Genomic DNA, 20,230 nt, shown 5'->3' on the forward strand with positions numbered 1-20,230 from the left:
CAACGTTGTGTGATGGTTGTGCTGCTGAACCAGCACTACAGAGTCCTGGCCACAGGATATGGAGATATGAGTTCAAACAAAATCATAGTAGGTATTTAAATGTAGTTGAATAAGGAATCTGAAATGAAAAGTAGTGTCTATAATGACATTATTGAAAATCACATCAAATTTATCAATGCCCTTTCAGAAGTGAAAAGTGTGACCCTACCAGATTATGGACTACAACTGCTTCCTGATCTCCAGCATTGTAGCTGATAAACTGTGTGATGAAAAAGAATTAATCACAGTGTTCTTCAGGGCAAACAGAAGTACATTTATTTTGATCAATCTTGCTTGTGCAAGTGGGAGTAGGTGGTTCACACTTTCTCCCTGGTTTGTACAAAGTATTGCATTTTTATACAAGATCAGAGACATGGGACAGACATTCTTCACAGAGCAATCGATTAAAGTAAGCTCAGGATCAGTCATTATTGACATCGCTGGCCGTGTAGTTTGTAGGCACTAGCTCCACCGGGGACTGTATCATGAGAAAGGAAGGTGTTATCCTGTCACAATTCAATGCTGTTCCAGGAACAAACCGCCTCCACTTAAAGAGACCTTAATGGTCTATTCTACATCTGTTGTAAACTTGGGGATTGAGGGTGTTTTCTTAAGTCAGTCTCCATTTCAAGTTGTATTGGGACCAAATTCCATCACACTCCATTTATTATTGTGCTGTAGGCCACAAATACAGTTCTCCATTGAGAGGACTATCAATAAAAAAAGCAAATTGTGCAGACAGTCTTTTGCAGTGACAGAGAAACATAAACCTGTGAGGCAAGGGAAATCATGAAAGAGGAAGGCCGAGAGAAAAGAAAATCAAAAAAGCTGCCATTGATGGGCACACTCAGCAGGTCAAATAGCATCTGTGGAAAGTAAAACAGGATTAAACTTTGGTGTCAAAAATCCTTTATTGGAAAGACCAGAACTTCAAGGTGAACTTAATGTACAGACATTGTAAAACCCATGCATAAAATGCAATCCAGAAATAAAAACAGACATGCTGATGTTTTTGTGACATAATGAGTAAAATAATCATCAAGCAATCTAATAATCCAAAAAAAGATAAGCTATAGAAATTTACTATTTCATTTAACGTCTATTTATCACTCAAAATTAATTTTATGTGAAATTACATAACAAAATTAAGAGCTAATGTTGCATTAAGTACTTACAGACTTTCACCATGGACAGAAAGGATCACAATTTATTTCTCAGAGTATTGTGTGGATGTAGCAATTCGCTGAAGTATTAATTAATGTCATAAATCTTTAAAGACTAAAGCACAATACTGCAAATACTGCAGAAAGGAAAATAGGTAGTGCTGAAAGCCTTCATCACACTAGACTGTGTGAAACAAATCTGTGTGGATCTCACCTTAGATGCTGTTTGAATTGCTGAGTACTTCTGCCATTTGCTATTATTTTTCAGAAGAAAAGGTTTAATTTTGATAAAAGATGTAAAATTTAATCTATGTTATTTAAGATAATATTTCATGATATCACATGCTTTATTGTATTTGACATTTAATTTGCATTAGCATGGAGTACAACAAAATAATCAATCATTGTACTAGTGTCTATGATGTCTTTATACTCGAATAATTTAACATATCAAGTAAATATAAAAGTAATAATCCCAAGAAGCACTGAAAATGCCTAATTTATCTATCTTATTACCTGATCTCTGCTTCTGAAATAAACTGTTCTATCTCTCACTTTAGTACAAATAAATTCAGCGATTCCAAAGTCAAGTGAAAGACCTAGATGAAACGTCGAGAGGTTTCTGAGGAAGATGTTCTTTAGAGCCAGTTTGAGGATTTATTCCCAACTTAATTTTATAGCTTTTGAGCTTAAAATAAATATATCAAGGACAGTTGATTTTGGAATCAACACGGTCAATTCTGATCAATTTGCATTTCAAGGAAAGCCAAGTTCTTCACATATTAAGTTAATGCAATCTTAAAACACCAACATACATAATATCAGTTTCATATGCCAGTATTTCTCATTCAGTGATAATGTGCACCACCTCATGCGGTGTATCAAACCTCTCTATTGGTCACCTCTTCAACGTATGGCAATAAATTCCACTCCTCCTCAAATTGCGAGATCTTTCGTAATTTAAAAATAATAATGTACAGTAAAAATATAGTAATACTTGCACCCAAATGTTCTATTTATGTCAATCCAATAGTTCCCAGGGGTTCACTGTGGTAGCCTCTTCCACACTACAGCCCTCAGGTCTTTCCTCTCTCCCCTATCTCACTCACTATGGCTACTCAGTTATCTCCATTGAAAGCACATCAGTTCCCTTACATTATACATGCAACATCCAGCTCTTTCAACCCCTACTGTGGTTTTAAATTGTCACATTGATTGTTTGGTTTCCAATACTAGATAAGCAGGGATTTCCTCTGACCAAGTATTCAGAAGACCAAATCATTTTTTTCAATATTTTCCAAAATCTCTATCGGTATTCATTTATTTTTGTCATATGTACTGTGATAGAGTGAAAAGCTTTTAATTGTGTGCTATCCAGACAGATCACACCGAACATTAGCACACCTCTGTTCCATGGTCATAGACTCTGTTGTCATTCGCTATGAATTGTCCAAGGCTTAACCAGTCCTGTGAAGAGTTTCAGGGAAACTTATTCTCTACTTGCACCAACTTCAGTATCATTTCTGACTTCACCCTGCTTTAGTTTACTTGCTGAAAAAGCCCTCTCCCTCACCAGTTTCTTCTAGATTTAATATTTCAAGATGCACCTGGCCAATCTTCCTCATTCTGTTCTGTTAAGGCCCATCAAAATCTCCTATTTTTTTTACAAATTTCCTTTTGCCCACCACTGGTCTGCTTACAGTCCAGTGTAAGGTTGTTGTGAAGCAATGCCTTCAAGTTAATATTCTCATCCTTGTACTCAGCCCATTCTATGACTTCACCTCCCCATATTTCTGAAATTATCTTTAGTAAACCTTCAAGGGACCAGTGCCAACCTAATTCCACCTATACAACACTCTTGGCTTCAATCACTCCTAAATAAATTTGATATCTATATCAACCGCTACCTTAAGGTCTGGAATTCACTCCCTAAACTAGCCCTGATCGAGGTTCAATTCCCACTGCTGTCTGTAAGGTGTTTGTAAGTTCTCCCTGTGACTGTGCAGCTTTCCTCTGGAAGCTCCTGTTTCCTTCCACATTCCGAAGATGTACGGTTAGGGTTATTCTAGAGATTTGCTGAGTACACCCACAGGAAAGTGAATCTCAGGGTTGTATGTGGTGATATATATGTACTCTGATAATAGAATTTACTTTGAACTTTGAAGGGTTAGTGAGTTGTGAGCATGCTATGTTGGCGTTGGAAGCATGGTAACGCTTACAGAGTGCCCCCAGCACAATTCTTGGACTGTGTTGTCATTGACACAAAGTGATGCATTTCACTGTATGTTTCAATGTACATGTGGCAAATAAAACTAATGTTCATCTTTTAAACAGCTCTTCATTCCCACCTGTCTTTTCTTCTTTAAGTTCTTCCAGAAAATTTCTGTTACGTGGCACAATGTTCTTATTAGCCATGCTGTGAAATTTGGTTAATAAAAACCCAATTTTTAATTGTGTGCTAAGATTGATTTCATTACCATTGAATACAGGTATATTGTGCTTGAGACGAACAAGTATCTGCAGGCCAATAGGAATGCTCAATGACCTCAATGACACTGTGATGTCAATTCTCCCCATCCATCCCTTCACTCTGCCCATTCCACTCTCCAAGCAATGTTCTCTGTTCTCCACTGCTTGTTCTCTGTTCTCCAGTGTCTGTAATGGGAGATCCCTGAGAAAGGTCTGTATGCACTAACAACCTACCCTAACATGCACACAGTCTGATAGCAGTGTACATAATTACAGAGGTGAAGACGGCAGGAAATTTCATTCTCTGGCATGGCTATGTAGGAGCAGTGGGCAGAGATTTAATGTGAGGAGTAAGAGGTTTAGAGAGGACCTAAGGAATCTTTTTTTCATCTGGAGGTTGTTTACAAGCTGGAATACATTGGCTGACTGTTGGCAGGGCAGGCACTCTCACAGCATTTCAACATTTAAGAAGCATCTAAATAAGTATTTGACATGCCGAGGCTACAGACCAAGTGGTGGTAAATGGGAGGAGTATAGATCGATACATGATTGTCAGAATGGACAAAATGGGCTGAAGGACCAGGTTCTGTCCTGTGTCATTCTATGCTTTGGCCCGATGGTATTGTAGAGTTGTATTGTATGACCGAACTAACCCTCCCCTCCACACTTCCTGAATAATACAACCTTAATGCAAACATGATATAGAAAGTATCTGTCATTATGTTCTTCCCATCCACAAGTTAATTGTACAGGCCTGTGGAAGGAAGTGTAGCTACTGCCTTCTGCCTCCAGTGTCTCCATTGCACACTGATGTAGTCTCCTCTGCAGCTGTAGCAGGAAGCTGAAGCTTCATATTTCGGCTTTAATTGTCTTGGAGGTGAAAAGCAAAAATAACCAAACTTTTCAGTGGTAAATGATAAGGTTCACATTCACCAGCTGACAACCACCTGGCAAAGTAAAATCCTCTCACCAACACCTAAGTACCCAGGATTGAAACTCATAGCATTAAAAAGTCTTCACAAATTTATAAGAGAACTATTTAATACCGAGTTTCTTCTTCCTTCAAAGTAGTTAACACTTTATTCAAACTAGCTGAGAAGGAAATGTTAATTTTCTGAGCATCCTTGCAAGAGCGGATGGGATCGTAGTGGTTAGAGTTATATATGCTGTTGCAGCACCAGCACCGCAGGTTCAAACCCACCACCGGCTGTAAGGAGTTTGTATGTGTTTCCCATGACTGTGTGGGCTTACTCGGTGCGCTCCGGTTCCTCCCCAAATTCCAAAGACACACAGGTCAGCCGATCAATTGGTCATAAAGGTGTGATCGGGCGGCATGGGCTCATTCGGCTGGAAAGGCCTCTTACCGTACTGTATTTCTAAATAAAAGTCGATGGTGATTGGTCACTTGTAACCTATGGGGTGCAAACCAACTGATTGACTATTCTACAGTTCGCATTATTTTAAAACATCTTCATAAACCCTGGGAACTGCTCCGGTGAAGGAGGCTTTTGATTAATTCTGGTGGTGTGCAGCTGGAGGGTGATTGATTGATTGATTTGTGGCTATGCTGCCAATATAAATGCCAGTTTAAATCCTTCACTGTGTTTGGTAATTGTTAACAGGATGTTCAGTGACAGCATTCATCTATGTGTTTGTGTACAGCCCTGCAGGTGAGAAGCATTAATTGACTACAGTTAAATTAAGTAGATGCTACAGGAAATTAACTTTGAGATTCCCCGTGATTTTTTCACACTGGAGTTGATGACAGATGTATGTTTTGTATGTATTTTGACAATTATTCAGTCTTTAGAGCGAAAGAAGATGACAGGTGACTTGAATGAGATGTACAAGATGATATATGAAACAAAATGACTAGCAAGATACTTCTTTCCGAGTTCATAATTTTAAGGTGACTGGAGTAAAGTATAAGGGGGATGTCAGAGGTAAGTTTTTACACAGAGAGTGCTGGTGCATGGTAGAGGTAGATACATTAAGGGTATTTAGGAAACTCTTAAGCACATGGACAATAGAAAAACAGAGAGTTATATAGGAGGGAATGATGAGATTGATCATAGAGTAGATTAAAAGGCCAGCACAACATTGTGGACAAAAGGGTCTGTACAGTGCTGTAATGTTCTATGTTCGACATTTACAGGTTATTTATATTCCAACTTGGAATATTTATATTCCTGCTAATGCAACAATGTTTTTATAATTAAATTGTTTTTGAATTAATTATTCTACAATTTGTTATTTTCACCTTCAGTGTATATGGGAAAAGACATTATTAATACATGTTACACAGATAAAACTTCTAACTAAGCGTAGAGTCTTATTTCAATACCTTATTCACAAAATCCGTGTCATATAAAGATAATAGTCAGCCAAGGTTCGAGGGTTGGATCTCCTCTACACTGTAGTACTGCCGTACATGATACAGGTAGTTTATATGGATTTCCCTTGCACAAATAACAGGAAATCGTAGCAACTTTAGTTTGCCTGCAGGCTGCATGAGTTTCCATGGGAATCTCAAAGTTAATATTACCTAAATGGAGAAATGCCAATATTTCCTTGCAAATTTTGTCCAATATATTTATTAAGTATTAACGCAGCACAGTTTATTTAAACTCCTGCTCAAGTTGTTTACCTCAACACAAAGATAAAATCCTATTAAGTCTTGCCTTCTTTCTCATGTAACCTAACACTAACATTTACATTATTAAATTTGACACTGACATGCCTAGAGTGCAAATGGGATATCAAGAATATTTTTTTCCATCTTTCAGTTTTGCTTCCTTTACTTTTAAGGTTGTACTTATGCTCACAGTTCAAGAATTTTCACTTCTACCATCTCACCACCTTGTGCCTTTCAACTTCCAATCATTTCCCTTCATTTAAACTAGACGTTCAGCTACCAATGTCCCTTACTCTCTTAGATTATTCTGTTGAACTGTGTCTTTTAAAAGATCCTTTTCCCTGATCAAAGTTCAATACAAAATTTTATTTTTGATATGATTATTTATACATTCTCAGTGCTTTTCATTATTGCTTCTTCCTTCCACAGTGTTCTCGTAACTATGTGTATGATTCTTTGTAACCTACTCCTTTCCTTTCTGTCACAGCTAATTGGTTGATTACATCTGTCACAAACCATAGTATGAAATCTATTAAAGCTAATGGAATGGATTCAACATAATGGAAGAAAATGTCTGTCATCAAACACAAAATGCAATATGTTTACACTTCGATGTTTTGCAATCCCATTCCCAAGTCAGTGATTTTCCAAGTACAAGTTCCAATAAGAATCAGTTTAGATGTTGGCAAGGTGACGCCACCCTTAGTGATTGAAATTTTAATTAAAAAGGGATTTTGCAAAAAGCAAATCAATGTCGATTCTTGCTATCCAAATAATATTATAGCCCAGGACTTACTGGACTGAACTGATGCCAGTTTGGATGGCAGTCCAGTCTGCTGGCCAAGTATTCTGCAATAATAACTATTCTATTCTGATTGTATAAAAAATATGAATAAATGCAGTATTTTGATGCCTTCTGCAGGGATAAAAGAAAATAGACCACTTATTCCCCCATAGAATCTGAGCTCCAAAGCCTCTGGCTTCTGCTGCTCTGCAGGGAATGTCCATTGGAGAGACAGATCACTCTTTTTGAGTCCATAGGGGGTCTAAGCAAAGATCTAAATTAGTTATCATTTTGATTAAGTATGAAAAAGCTATCCATAAGTAAATGTGGGATGACAAAGATCAGGATTAAATTCAAAAAATCAAATTCTATCTTCCAGCAAGTAATTTCAATCTTTGCTGCATGTAATTTTAGTTTGCAATACCAGCACATTATTACATAAGAGTTGGAACCTCCCAATGAGCTATCATTTAAATGAGTGACAGGTCCAAATACTATATTTAGAGTTGTGCGAATAGTTGCAAAAAATCATGTGTTCCAATGTAAGTTCTTTCTTTTCTTAAGTGAGGTCAGCCCAATTCATATATCATCGGGGTCTCATAGGGAAATCTTCAAGAAAATTCAGAACCATATGATCTAAATGGTCCCAAATTGTTACAATATATATTAAAATCATTTTATAATTTCCATTCTAAAGCTGTAACATCCACAGCAATTGTTCAGACAAAGGCTTCAAACAACAAGACAAAGGAAGTATAGTAGATTACAACCAACACATGCTGCCCTAAACACCAGCGCCGTAACAGGCAGTAACTTATAACCAACACATCCACTATCTCAGTAATCATTTCCTTTAAGACCCTGGGATGGATCCCATCGGGTCCATGGAACTTACCAGCTTTCCTCTACATTACTTCGCCATAATTTTTGGTGATAAGACATTGATCTAGGTTCCTCCTTTTCTGTAGACTTTTGAATATCTTCAATAAAACTCATGTTTTTAGTAATATAGGCAAATTGGTAAGTTAATTGTGGTTAATCTGGAAAGAATGCAGAAAAGATTTGTGAGAATGTTGTCAGGACTACAGGGCCAGAGTTACAGGGAGGAGTGGCCAGGCTGAGTCTTTAATCCTTGGAAGGTAGGAGAATGAGGGGCGTTTTAAATAGGACCATACGACATGGGAGCAGAACTAGACTATTTGGCCCATCAAGTCTGCTCTGCCATTCAATCATGGCTCATCCTTTTTTTCCCCCTCTCCTCAAGCCCACTCCCTGGCTTTCTTCCCATAACTTTTGATGCCATGTCTAATCAAGAACCTATCAATCTCTGCCTTAAATTCATCCAATCACCCTGCCTCCACAGCTGCCTGTGGTAATAAATTCCACAAATTCTCCACCCTCTGACGAAAGAAATTTCTCCACATTTCTGTTTTAAATGGATACCCCTCTATCCTGAGGCTGTGCCCTCTTGTCCTAGACTCCCCCACCAGGGGAAACATCCTTTCCACACCTTCTGTGTCTAGGTCTTTCAACATTTGGAAGGTTTCAATGATATCCCCCACCACCTCATCCTCCTAAATTCCAGCGAGTGCAGACCCAGAGCTATCAAATGTTCTTCAAATGATGACCCTTTCATGCCTGGAATCATCCTTGTAAAACTTCTCTGAACCCTCTTCAATGTCACCATGTCTTTTCTGATGAGAAGCCCAAAACTGATAACAATACTCAAATTGAGACCTCACCAGTGCCTTATAAAGCCTCAGCATCACATCCCTGCTCTTGTATTCTAGGCCTCTTGAAATGAATGATAACATTGCACGTGCCTTCCTTGCCACCGACTCTACCTGCAAGTTAGCATTCAGGGTGTTCTGCACAAGGATTCCCAAGTCCCTTTGCACCTCAGATATTTGGATTTTCTCCCTATTTAGTAGTCTACTCATTTATTTCTTCTACAAGAGTGCGTGACCATGCATTTTCCAACATTGTATTTCATTTACCACTTCCTTGCCCATTCTCCTAATCATCTAAGTGCTTCTGCAGCCTACCTGTTTCCTCAACACTACCTGCCCCTCCACTAATCTTCATATCATCTGCAAGCTTGGCAATAAAGCCTTCTATTCCATCATCTAAATCATTGTTATACAGCATAAAAAGAAGTGGTCCCAACAATGACCACTTGGAAAACCATTAGTCACCGGCAGTCAACCAGAAAAAGGATCTTTTTATTCCCACTCACTGTCTCTTACCAATCAGACAATGCTCTAACCATGCCAGTAACTTTCCTGTAATGCCATGGGCTCTTAAGTTGGTAAGCAGCCTCGTATGTGGCACCTTGTCAAAGGCCTTCTAAAAGTCCAAATATAAAACATCCACTGCATCCCCTTTATCTATCCCACTTGTAATCGCCTTAAAGAATTCTAACAGGCTCATCAGGCAAGATTTTCCCTTATGGAAACCATGCTGATTTTGTCCAATCTTGTCCTGTGTCACCAAGTGCTCCATAGCCTTATCCTTAACAATTGACTCCAACATCTTTCCAACCACTGAGGTCAGGCTAACTGGTTTATAATTTCCTTTCTGCTGCCTTCCTCCTTTCTTCAAGAGTGAAATCACATTTGCAATTTTCCACTCCTCTGGGACCGAACCAGAGTCCAATGGTTTTTAAAAGATTACAGTCTTTGCCACTGGTGCTTTCAGAACACTAGAGTGCACCTGGCCCAGGTGACTGATGTGCCCTTTGGTCTCTCAGCTTTTTGAGCACCTTCTCCATTGTAATAGTAACTGCACTCACTTCTCATCCCTCACACCCTTCAACATCTACCACACCACTAGTGTCTTCCACAATGAAGACTGATGCAAAATACTCATTTAGTTCATCCGCCATCTCCTTGTCCCCCGTTATTATTTCTCAGCCTCATTTTCTAGCAGTCCTATATCCACTCTCATCTCTCTTTTATTTTTTTTACATACTTGGAAAAAGCTTTAACTATCCACTTTAATATTGTTTGCTGACTTGGCTTTCATATTTCATCTTTTCCCTCCTAATGACTCTTTCAGTTGTTCTCTGTAGGTTTTTAAGAACTTTCCAATTCTCTATCTTCCCAGTAATTTTTGTTTTGTTGTATGCCCTCTCTTTTGCTTTTACATTCTCTTTGACTTGCCTTGTCAGCCACAGTTGTACTATTTTGCTATTTAAGTATTTCTTTGTTTTTGGAATACATCTATCCTGCACCTTTCTCATTTTCCCCAGAAACTCATACTGTTGCTGCTCTGCTGTCATCTCTGTCAGCATCTCCTTTCAAGTTTCTTTGGCCAACTCTTCTCTCATATCACTGTTTCCTTTACTCCACTGAAATACTGCTATGTCAGACCTTACTCTCTCCGCATCAAATTTTAAGCTGAACTCAATCATATCGTGATCGCTGCCTCCTCAGAGTTCTTTTACCTTAAGCTCCCTGATCACCTCCAGTTCATTACATGACACCCAATCCAGTATAGCTGATCCCCTAGTAGGCTCAACAAAAAACTGCTCTAAAAAGCCATCTCACAAACATTCACCAAACTCACTTTCTTAAGATCCATTACCAACCTAATTTTCCCAATCAACCTGCATGTTGAAATCTCCCATGACTATCATAATATTGCCCTTTTGGCTCATCTTTTCTGTTTCCTGTTGTAATCTGTGGTCCACATCCCAGCTACTATTAGAAGACCTGTATATAACTGCCACAAGGGTCCTTTTACCCTTTCAGTTTCTTAACTCAACTCACAAAGATTCAACATCATCTGATCCTATGTCACATCTTTCTACTGATTTGCTGGCACTCTTTACCAGCAGACCCATGCCACCCCCTCTGCCTACCTTCCTATCCCTCTGTTACCATGTGTAACCTTGGACATTTAGCTCCCAACTACAACCATCCTTTAGCCATGATCCAGTGATGGCTACAACATCATACCTGATGATCTGCAATAGTGCCACAAGATTATCCACCTGATTTCTTATACTCTGCGCATTGAGATATAATACTTTGAGTAGTGTATTTGGTACCCTTTTTGATGTTTAAAGAAATGTTTAAAACTATAAGCAGCATAGATATTCTGGATGGTAATAGTCTTTTCCCCAGGGTAGGGAGGCTAAAAATTAGGGGTTATAAATATAGGCTGAGAAGATAGAGATTTAAAAGGCATCTGGTGGGCAACATCTTCGCATAGAGGGTGGTTAGTATATGGGACAAACTGCCAGAGAAAGTGGTTGAGGCAGACATAGTAAAGAAGCACTTGAATAGGTACATATATGGCAAGGCTTGGAGGGATATGGATCAAACATTGGAAATTGAGGTGAGTTGTGAGGTCACCATGGACAATAAAAATTTTTGGGCGAAAGACCTTATATCCCTGCTGTATTGCTCTATGAATCTAATAGAAATTACTATTTGAAGAATGAACAATGCCAGTGTTGTTTAACGCTCTCAGGCTCTTATAATAAGCATGTGATGATTCAAACATGTCATGCTCTGACTTTTATATGCAGGGTGGCCTTTCCACAAACTGCAAAAACAGAAAGAATAGTCAAGAGGGATTGGGTATAATTAATGGTTAATTCAGCTTTAGTGGAGAAGCTTAAGTCAGTTAAAGAGCCAGTTATTTGTGAAGAATTATAAAAGCAGACTGGTTATTAAGTCTATAGTTCTGTAAACAGAGAATGAAGAGAATTGAAGAAGCAATGGCCAAAATTTAGCACTCATTAGGTTACACCTGAGAGGGAGGGTATGGAGTAGGCATAGATTTTCTTTCATAACAAAGCCTAGGAAATTGTTAATGTGAAGATAATTTTTAACAAAGGATACAGATTGAACATGAATTGCAGATGTGTGAACTTGAACTTCAGAAATTGAAGAAATATTTATAAGCTTTGTAGTTGAGAAATATCAACAATAATTCTCAATGCAAAAAGCAGCCTGCCTTTGTAATAAGTGATCATAGCATGCAAATTAACTGAGAAGAGAAGAAGACTTGCTTTCATAAAGTGCCTTTTCTGCCCCCAAAGCACCTCACAGACAATGAAGTACCTTTTGTAATGTCAACACAGTTACAATATAGTAAGTATCCCTGCACAGCAAGATTCCACATACAGCAGTGTGTTAATACCAGATCATCTATTTTGGGATTCATCAAGTTAACTCCCCCACTGTTCTTCAAATAACAATCAAGGCTTTTAAATTTTGCAGAGTGGGCTTCAATTTAAAATCTCATACAGAAAGTTAAAGATTCTGACACTGCAGCCTTCCCACAGTAAAGCACTGAAGTACCTGTCTTGAAAAATTAATGCCATTAGAAAACAGAGATTATTTTACCTATAGTAACTTACTGATAGGTTTGGAACAGAAAACTTATTGGAAAGGTTCTGACATCAGTTGTACAATGGGATGCAGCTAACAGGTCAGCAAAAAAAAAGTTGGAGACTGAAATGATATATGGGTGCTTGTATAGAGAATGTAGTGGTTTGCAAAGGCCTAAAAGTACTGAATTCTCAGTGTTCCCAATGTTATGAATAATGTCAAGAACAATGGCAGCCTTATTAAATCAGCAGCAAAGGTGAAATTTAGTATGTAGCTAACTATTATGTGCTGCAATATTCAAAGTGATTGCTTTAACTTGTACAAGTAAACTGCAAATATTACACAATCTTGATATATTAAGCTCATCTTGATGTACTTGAGTATGAAATATATTGCCAATGTATACAAGTTTGAAATAGGAGTGGTCCAGATCCCCACGATAAAACATTGTGATTACTATGTCAAATAGTTATTGTCATGGATTAGGAGAAATTTTAAATATAGTTCAAATTACAGATACCCCACCTTTTTTCCTGAAATAAACCCTCTCCGCTCCATCCCAGGCAAGATTGTCTATTCAAAGTTCAAGGTTCAAAGTACACTTATCATCAAAGACTGTATAAATTATAAAACCTTGAGATTTGTTTGCTTACAGGCAGCCACAAAGCAATAAAAAAATAAAATAAAGACCAACACTCAATGCACAGAGTAAGGAGAAAAAACACAAATCATGCAAACAATAGAAGTAAGCAACAACATTTCAAACCAAAATGAGTCCTTAAATCTGAATTCCAATGCAGCCCATAGTAGGCCCAAGCCTTGGTATCAGTTCATCATAGTCACAGGCATGGAACACAACAGCCGGGAGCTTTTTTTTCTCAGCCTTAGCAAATTGTCTACCATGTTTTGCACAAATTACAACAGTTACAGTATTTGCTGCTAAATAATTGTAATTACTTTCTTGTATGCATTCCATAAATTTTGTGGCTGCATTTATCTCTCTGTGGGCCAATTTATCAGGGAGTTACCTGTGACAATGTTAAGCTAAAAATATCAGAGCGAAATGTATGATTGATAGTGCCACTGATCTATCAGGGCCAGTAAAGGAGCTGCGATAAATATGATGAGATTATGGTGGCAGTATGTGAAATGCCTGATTACTTGACCAGCACCTAGTTATATCAATGTATATATGAACTCATACATTTTGCAGTACTGCTGAATTGTGTTGGCATCACATACTGTGAGCAATATAGGAAGAAAGCATAGATGATTTAATGGCAGCAAGGTTATTGGAATCAGTATGTGCTCAACACAATCTACACCACACATCTTTGATTTGTGGCTGGCATTTTGTTTAACAACACTGTCACGTTCTAAGTGGAATGCCCACTGCTTTGCCCTCCAAAAATATTTCTTTCACAGTCTGTTTTTTAATTATTATGTAGTTATGCTCAGAGTGCAATTTATGCTCAGAATTATGGAAGTCAAAAAGAACAACCACAGCAGTCTGATGCAGAGACTGAGTAATAAAGTGAGAGAGATAACAGAGAAAACAGAAGATAAATCGAGGAGAATTTTCCTTGAAAGAGTTTTGCCTTCACCATCTGGCAATCTGACAGTGCAAATTGATAGTTTTTTATATTTTCCATGGAATGAAAATCAGTTAGGTTAAATTGGGGTCAGTCAATTATGCGAGAACATTGCCCAGTGGAGAGAAAATGTTTTCTCTCAAATAAATTTCCCATGATATACATTTTAGGTGAAATTCTAAACCATTTAATAATACTTTAATAAGATAATGGCTCTCTCGCACTCTGCTTTCAGTGACAATATTGCGCACTGAAGGAATAGAGGCTAGAAATGAACAGAGTCAGTACTTTAGTCAAATACAGCCATAGAGTCACATACCACTGCAGCATAAAAACAGAGCATTCAGCCCATCCAATCCATGCCAAATTGTTAGTCTGCCTAGTCTCATTAATCTGCACCTGGATCATAGCCCTTCCATTCCATAAGCCTCCCATTTATGTACATCCAAACTTCTCTTAAATATTACAATCAAACCCACATGCACCAGTTCTGCTGGCAGGTCATTTCACACTCTCACTACCCTCTGAGTGAAGAAGTGTTCCCTCAGGATCCCCTTAAATATTTCATCTTTCACCCTTAACCTATGACCTCTAGTTCCAATCTCACCAACCTCAGTAAATAAAAAAGCTTGCTTGCACCTACCCTATCTACACGCCTCATAATTTTGAATATCTCTATCAAAACCTTATTCAACCTTTTCCTATAAATCATGATAAATCATGTCCTTAAGTCCCAGCAACATCCTTGTAAAATTTTCTCTGCATTCTTTCAATCTTATCGATGTCTTTCCTTTAGGTAGGTGATCAGAACTTCAAACAATACTCCAAATATGACTTCACCAGAATCTTGTACAACTTCAACTTAACATCCCAACTCCTCTATTCAGTACTTTGATTTAAGAAGGCCAATGTGCCAAAAGCTTTCTTTATTACCCTATTTATCTGTGATGTTACTTTAAAGGAATTATGGACCTGTTTTCCCAGATTCCTCAGTTCTGTTGCACTCCCTGATGCCATACTCTTCACAGTATAAGTCTTACCTAATGTTTCTCGCCAAGTACAACACCTCACATTTATCTGCAGAAATTCCATCTGCCATTTTTCACCTAATTTTACCAGTTGGCCCAAATCTTGTTGCAAACTTTGGTAGCCTTCCTCCCTGTTCACCCACAATCTTGGTGTCATCCACAAATTTGCTGACCCTGCTTACTCTTGTACATAACCATTTTTGTGGTAAAATGGTTATGTGCAAAAGTATTCAACTACTTATTCCCCACTGTGAAAATGTAGTGTCTCAGCAAAATCCACTAATCTCTGAGAAGAAAGAAAGGTGTGTTTGAATTTCCTAAATCAAGCCCACAGTTCTGTCCCCATGATGTGCCAGGTATTTTTTACAGAATCTTCCCACAGCTAAAAGCCCTAAACATATAAACCAGCAGAGATTTGATATTTTCCAATAGATGTGTCAAAAAAATTTAATGCTGCATTTCAGCCAAATGCAGAGAATAATCATTCAGAAAGATGGAGTTTGTGGTGACTTAACGATTCACCTCTTTTAAAGCTATTTTGTGAATTAGGAGACTCAGAATCAAAATCAGGTTTAATATATTATATAATATTTAAATTAAATAAGTAGTGCAAATAAAAAGTAGTGAGGTAGCATTCGTGGGTTCAATGTCCATTCAGAGATCTGATAGTAGAAGGAAATCATTGACAGTGGGTCCTCAGGTTCCTGTACCTCGTCCTTGATGGTAGCAATGAGAAGAGGCCATGTCCTGAATGATGGATGCCGCCTTTCTGAGACATCGCTCCTTAAAGATGTTCTGGATGTTGGGGAGGCTCATGCCCGTGAGGGAACTGACTGAGTTCACAACTTTCTGCAGCTTATTTTGATCATGTGCAGTGCCCCCTGCCCTCTGCCATACCAGACTGTGATGCAGCCGGTTAGAATGCTCTCCACAGTACGTCTGAAGAAATTTGCCAGCCTAAAAGATTGACAATAGAATATTATAGTTATTCTAGTCATATCCGATATACATCCTTAGTTGTTGGTCCTCAAAGAAAAAATCACGTGCAGTCTCAGATTTAAATAAGCTCTTTTATGTGGTGATAATTCCTTCCTGTAGTTAATATAATTCTTGCTATCATCAAATATTGTTTGCTAAGGTGGTTTTTTGATAAAGTCACTTTCCAAGTGCTGAACTGTCTTTATTTCCCTGCATATCCAAAGGAAACTGGCAAAAAAACAGAAGGAGACCCAAAGTGGCACCCAGCGGGAAATGGAGCCTGTGGTAACTGCGACAGACAAGGGGTGTAACAAGCATGAAAGAGATGAAACACGTAAGTGCTAACATGAAAACACCACAAGAATTAATTTTCATCCATCAATGGGAAAAGCTAAGAAGATTTTGAGGTGATACTGTATCTTCAACACAACCTAATTCTCATTTTGAAAAGTCACATGACATTAATTTCTGAACATTTTTACTTCTGTCTGTACACTGAAGCACCCAAGCATTCTTGTTTGATATATAGGAATCATATTAGCTTCCATAATTCTGCCCAAAGAGATTTAATAAAAACAGCCTCACGTTCCGAAAAATATGTCTATTTATTTTTATGTTAATTTCATGTCAACTACCATTGCAGATGAGGCAAGCCATTCAACTCAAAGACAAGCAACTCATTGTGATTTGGGCAAAAAAAAAAGATACTTGTTTTGTAATTTTGTTGCAATTATTACCATCACTTAAATTTCCTTGGACTTTGGTTGTTTCAGAAATCCCCTTCTTAGCCTAACAGGTGAAAATGAACATAAAACTGCTACTTAAGTGATATTATGGTTTAGCTCTAGGCTTCTGACTGTTCTATTGTTTTCTGCTAGCTCAAGACATTGATAAGTTTAAATAGGAATGCTGCTGGTTACTTATTCACTTATCAATTAATTAATCTGCTTGTTTGTTAAGCCTAAATCACATGATGATACGTTTCTCGGTCATCTTGTGAAGAATAATAGAGATCACGTGAAAGTGCAAATGATGGGTCAGATTGTGTTCAATTTGACTCATCCACTGTATTTTTCTTTTGGCTGAACTTGCCATTTGTATTAATCAAACACAAGGTCTGGTTGTCAAGCCTGTTCAGAATAGGCCTTGAATCAGCCTCAGATAAGGTTCAAATTGATTTAAATAAAGTACAATAAAAATTATATACAAATTATTAAACTTACATTAAAATAGTTCAATATGTAGAGAATAATAATAAATATAAAGAGAATTAAAACTAAGATAATCACTAAAACTTTGACAAACTTCCATAGATGTGTGGTAGAGAGCATATTGACTGGCTTCATCACAGCCTGGTATGGAAACACCAATGTCCTTGAAAGTAAAATCTTATAAATTGTAGTGGATACTGCCCAGGCCATCATGAGTAAAGCCTTCCCCACCATTGAGCACATCTACACAAAGCGGTGTCGCAGGAAAGCAGCATCCATCATCAGGGATCCTCACCGCCCAGGACATGCTCTCTACTTGCTGCTGCAATCAGAAAAAAGACACAGGAGCCTCAGGACTCACAGCACCAGGTACAGAAACAGTTATTACTCCTCAGCCATCAGGCTCTTGAACCAGAGGGGTTAACTTCACTCAACTTCACTTGTCGCATTGTTGAAATGTTCCCACAACCTATGGACTCACTTTCAAGGACTCTTCATCTCACGTCCTCGATATTTAGTGCTTATTTATTTATGTGTAGCCCCACTGGCCACCCTCAGGGTCGCTCGGCTCGCTGTCGTCTAGGGAAACAACCTCGGCCCTGCCAAACTGGGTAATAGTTTGTGTGGATGCTGTGTGAGGTACCGCACCCCGCCCAAATAACAGACAATACACCAGATGCAATTAAAAGATATACAGTTTATAGATATTACTGGAACTATGTGAATAAAATATAAAAGGAAAATAAAAGGTGCCACACTTATCAAAGTTCAATCTCTTTGGGCACAAAAAAACCGTTGGAGCTCAAGGACCTTCTTCTTCACCCTGCGACCCCTCCGACCACCTCGACCGGCCACCTGGGACCAACAACGGTGGTCGACCAGACGCTCCACACGAATCCGTCTCTGTCTCCTTGCCGAACGTCCCGCTCGGGGTCCGACCCCCTTAGCGGACTCACAGCACCTGGTCCATCCTCTGTCTCGCTCTCCGGCCTTCAGCCCCCAAAACCCCGCACATACAGTATCTTCAAATACACCAAAACCATAACAACTATCCCAATTGGTTAAAAGCACTCTCTTATCTTTATTTTAAAGTAAAACAAACTGTTAGCGCAAACTCTCTTCAGCGTTAAAGCACGACAAAGCCGCCATTTTAATTAGCCTCCGCAGTAACATAAAAATCGAAACCCCCTTACATATGATTATTATTTATTTCTGTTTGTATTTGTACAGTTCTTTGTCTTTTGCACACTGGCCAAATGCCCAAGTTGTTGCAGTCTTTCACTGATTCTGCTCTGGGTATTATTCTATTATGAATTTATTGAGTATGCCCACAAGAAAATGAATCTCGGGGTTGTATATGGTGACATATATGTGCTTTAATAGTAAATTTACTTTGAACTTTGAACATCATCAAATGAATGGGATAAGACTGATTATGCCATTCATCTCTTGGCTGAGATCACTTATGCTCTGCCCCTGGACTGGATCATTCATTATGTGCCATGTCGTACCACAAAGGCAGTCATGGTCTTTCCATGATCATGATGGTTCTTGGCAAATTTTTCTAATGAAATGTTTTGCTATTGCCTTCTTCTGGACTGTATCTTTACCAGACGGGTGACCCAGCCATTATCAATACCGTTCAAAGACTTTCTGCCTGATGTCAGTGGTCACATAGCCAGGACTTGTGATATGCAGTGGCTGTTCATACAACCATCCACCACCTGCTCTCATGCCTTCACGTGACCCTAAATGTGGGGGTGGGCGGGGTCAAGCACGTGCTACACCTTGCCCAAGGGTAACCTGCGGGCTAGAGGAGGGAAGGAACACCTTACACCTTCTTTGGTAGAGATGTATCTCCACCCCGCCACCCAACTTGGATAGAAAACGTTAAAAAATTGAGGTTTATATTTTGTTAGACAAGAATGATAAGGGATGTATAATTGAGATTTTAAGAATGATTTAAGATATCAATCAGCATTGATCTAATCTTTGACAACACTAGTTTGACATCCTGGATGATTCACTTCTGTTCCTATATTGAACACGTTGACAGAGGCAGGTGAGGAGAGTGCTAGCAGTGGGTGGCTGCAATCTTTGATATTGGCAATCTTTTATTCCACAACTCTTCCTCCACTACATTGATGACTGCATTGGCACTGCTCATGAACCCATGCTGAGCTCGTCAATTTTGCCTCTGACTTCCACTCTGCCCTTAAGTTCACTTGGTCCATTTCCGATACCTCCCTCCCCTTTTTTGATCTCTCTGTCTCCGTCTCTGGAAACAATCGTTTATAAACTGCCTCTGCCTCTGCCTCTTTGCCTCTGCCGCGTCTTGTTCCCAGGTTGTGGCTATCCATTCCGGGACATCAAAGATATCCTCCTTCTTTAAAGATCGGGGTTCCCTCCTTCTTTAAAGAATGGAGGTTCCCTCCCTCTACTATTGATGCTCACCCTCATCTCCTCCATTTCCCAAATACCCATGCTCACCCCATCTTCCCTCCGCCATGTTAGTGACTGACAACTCCAGTCCTTACCAACCACCCCATCAGCCTCTGCATGAAACACATTATTTTCTGCAACTTCCACCATCTCCAAAGGGATCCTACCATTAAACATATCTTGACATCCCTGTCTGCTTTCCTCAGGGATTGCTCCCTGTGCGATTCCCTTGTCCACTCGTCCCTCATGACTAATCTCCCTCCGGGCACTTATCCGTGCAAACAGTCCCAGTGCTACACCTGCCTCTACACCTCCATTCAGGGCCCCAAACAGTCCTTCCAGGCAAGGCAACACATCACCTGCAAACCTGCTGGGATCATCTTTTGTGTCCACTGCTGCATTGGTGAGATCCATTGTAAAATGGAGGCCACTTCGTCGAGCACTTCTGCACCATTCGGCATAAGCAGGATGTCTCAGTAGCCAAACATTTTAACTCCGATTCCCATTCTGACATGTCGATCCAGGGCCTGCTGTTGCGCCAAGATGA

The 20,230-nt window shown here is 39.0% G+C and overlaps 1 protein-coding gene across 7 annotated transcripts in view; it reads left to right on the plus strand.

Moving 5' to 3' along the window:
- LOC134342756 (receptor-type tyrosine-protein phosphatase T-like) overlaps window positions 1–20,230 on the plus strand; it is a 1,640,095-nt gene that overhangs the window by 1,444,566 nt on the left and 175,299 nt on the right. For all 7 annotated transcript variants that reach the window (XM_063041291.1, XM_063041286.1, XM_063041287.1 and 4 more), the window contains one exon: window positions 16,255–16,364. In XM_063041291.1, coding sequence (XP_062897361.1) covers window positions 16,255–16,364 — 110 coding nt within the window. The remainder of the gene's footprint in view (window positions 1–16,254; window positions 16,365–20,230) is intronic.

Source organism: Mobula hypostoma, chromosome 2 (assembly GCF_963921235.1).
Source record: "Mobula hypostoma chromosome 2, sMobHyp1.1, whole genome shotgun sequence".
Lineage (NCBI taxonomy): Eukaryota > Metazoa > Chordata > Chondrichthyes > Myliobatiformes > Myliobatidae > Mobula > Mobula hypostoma.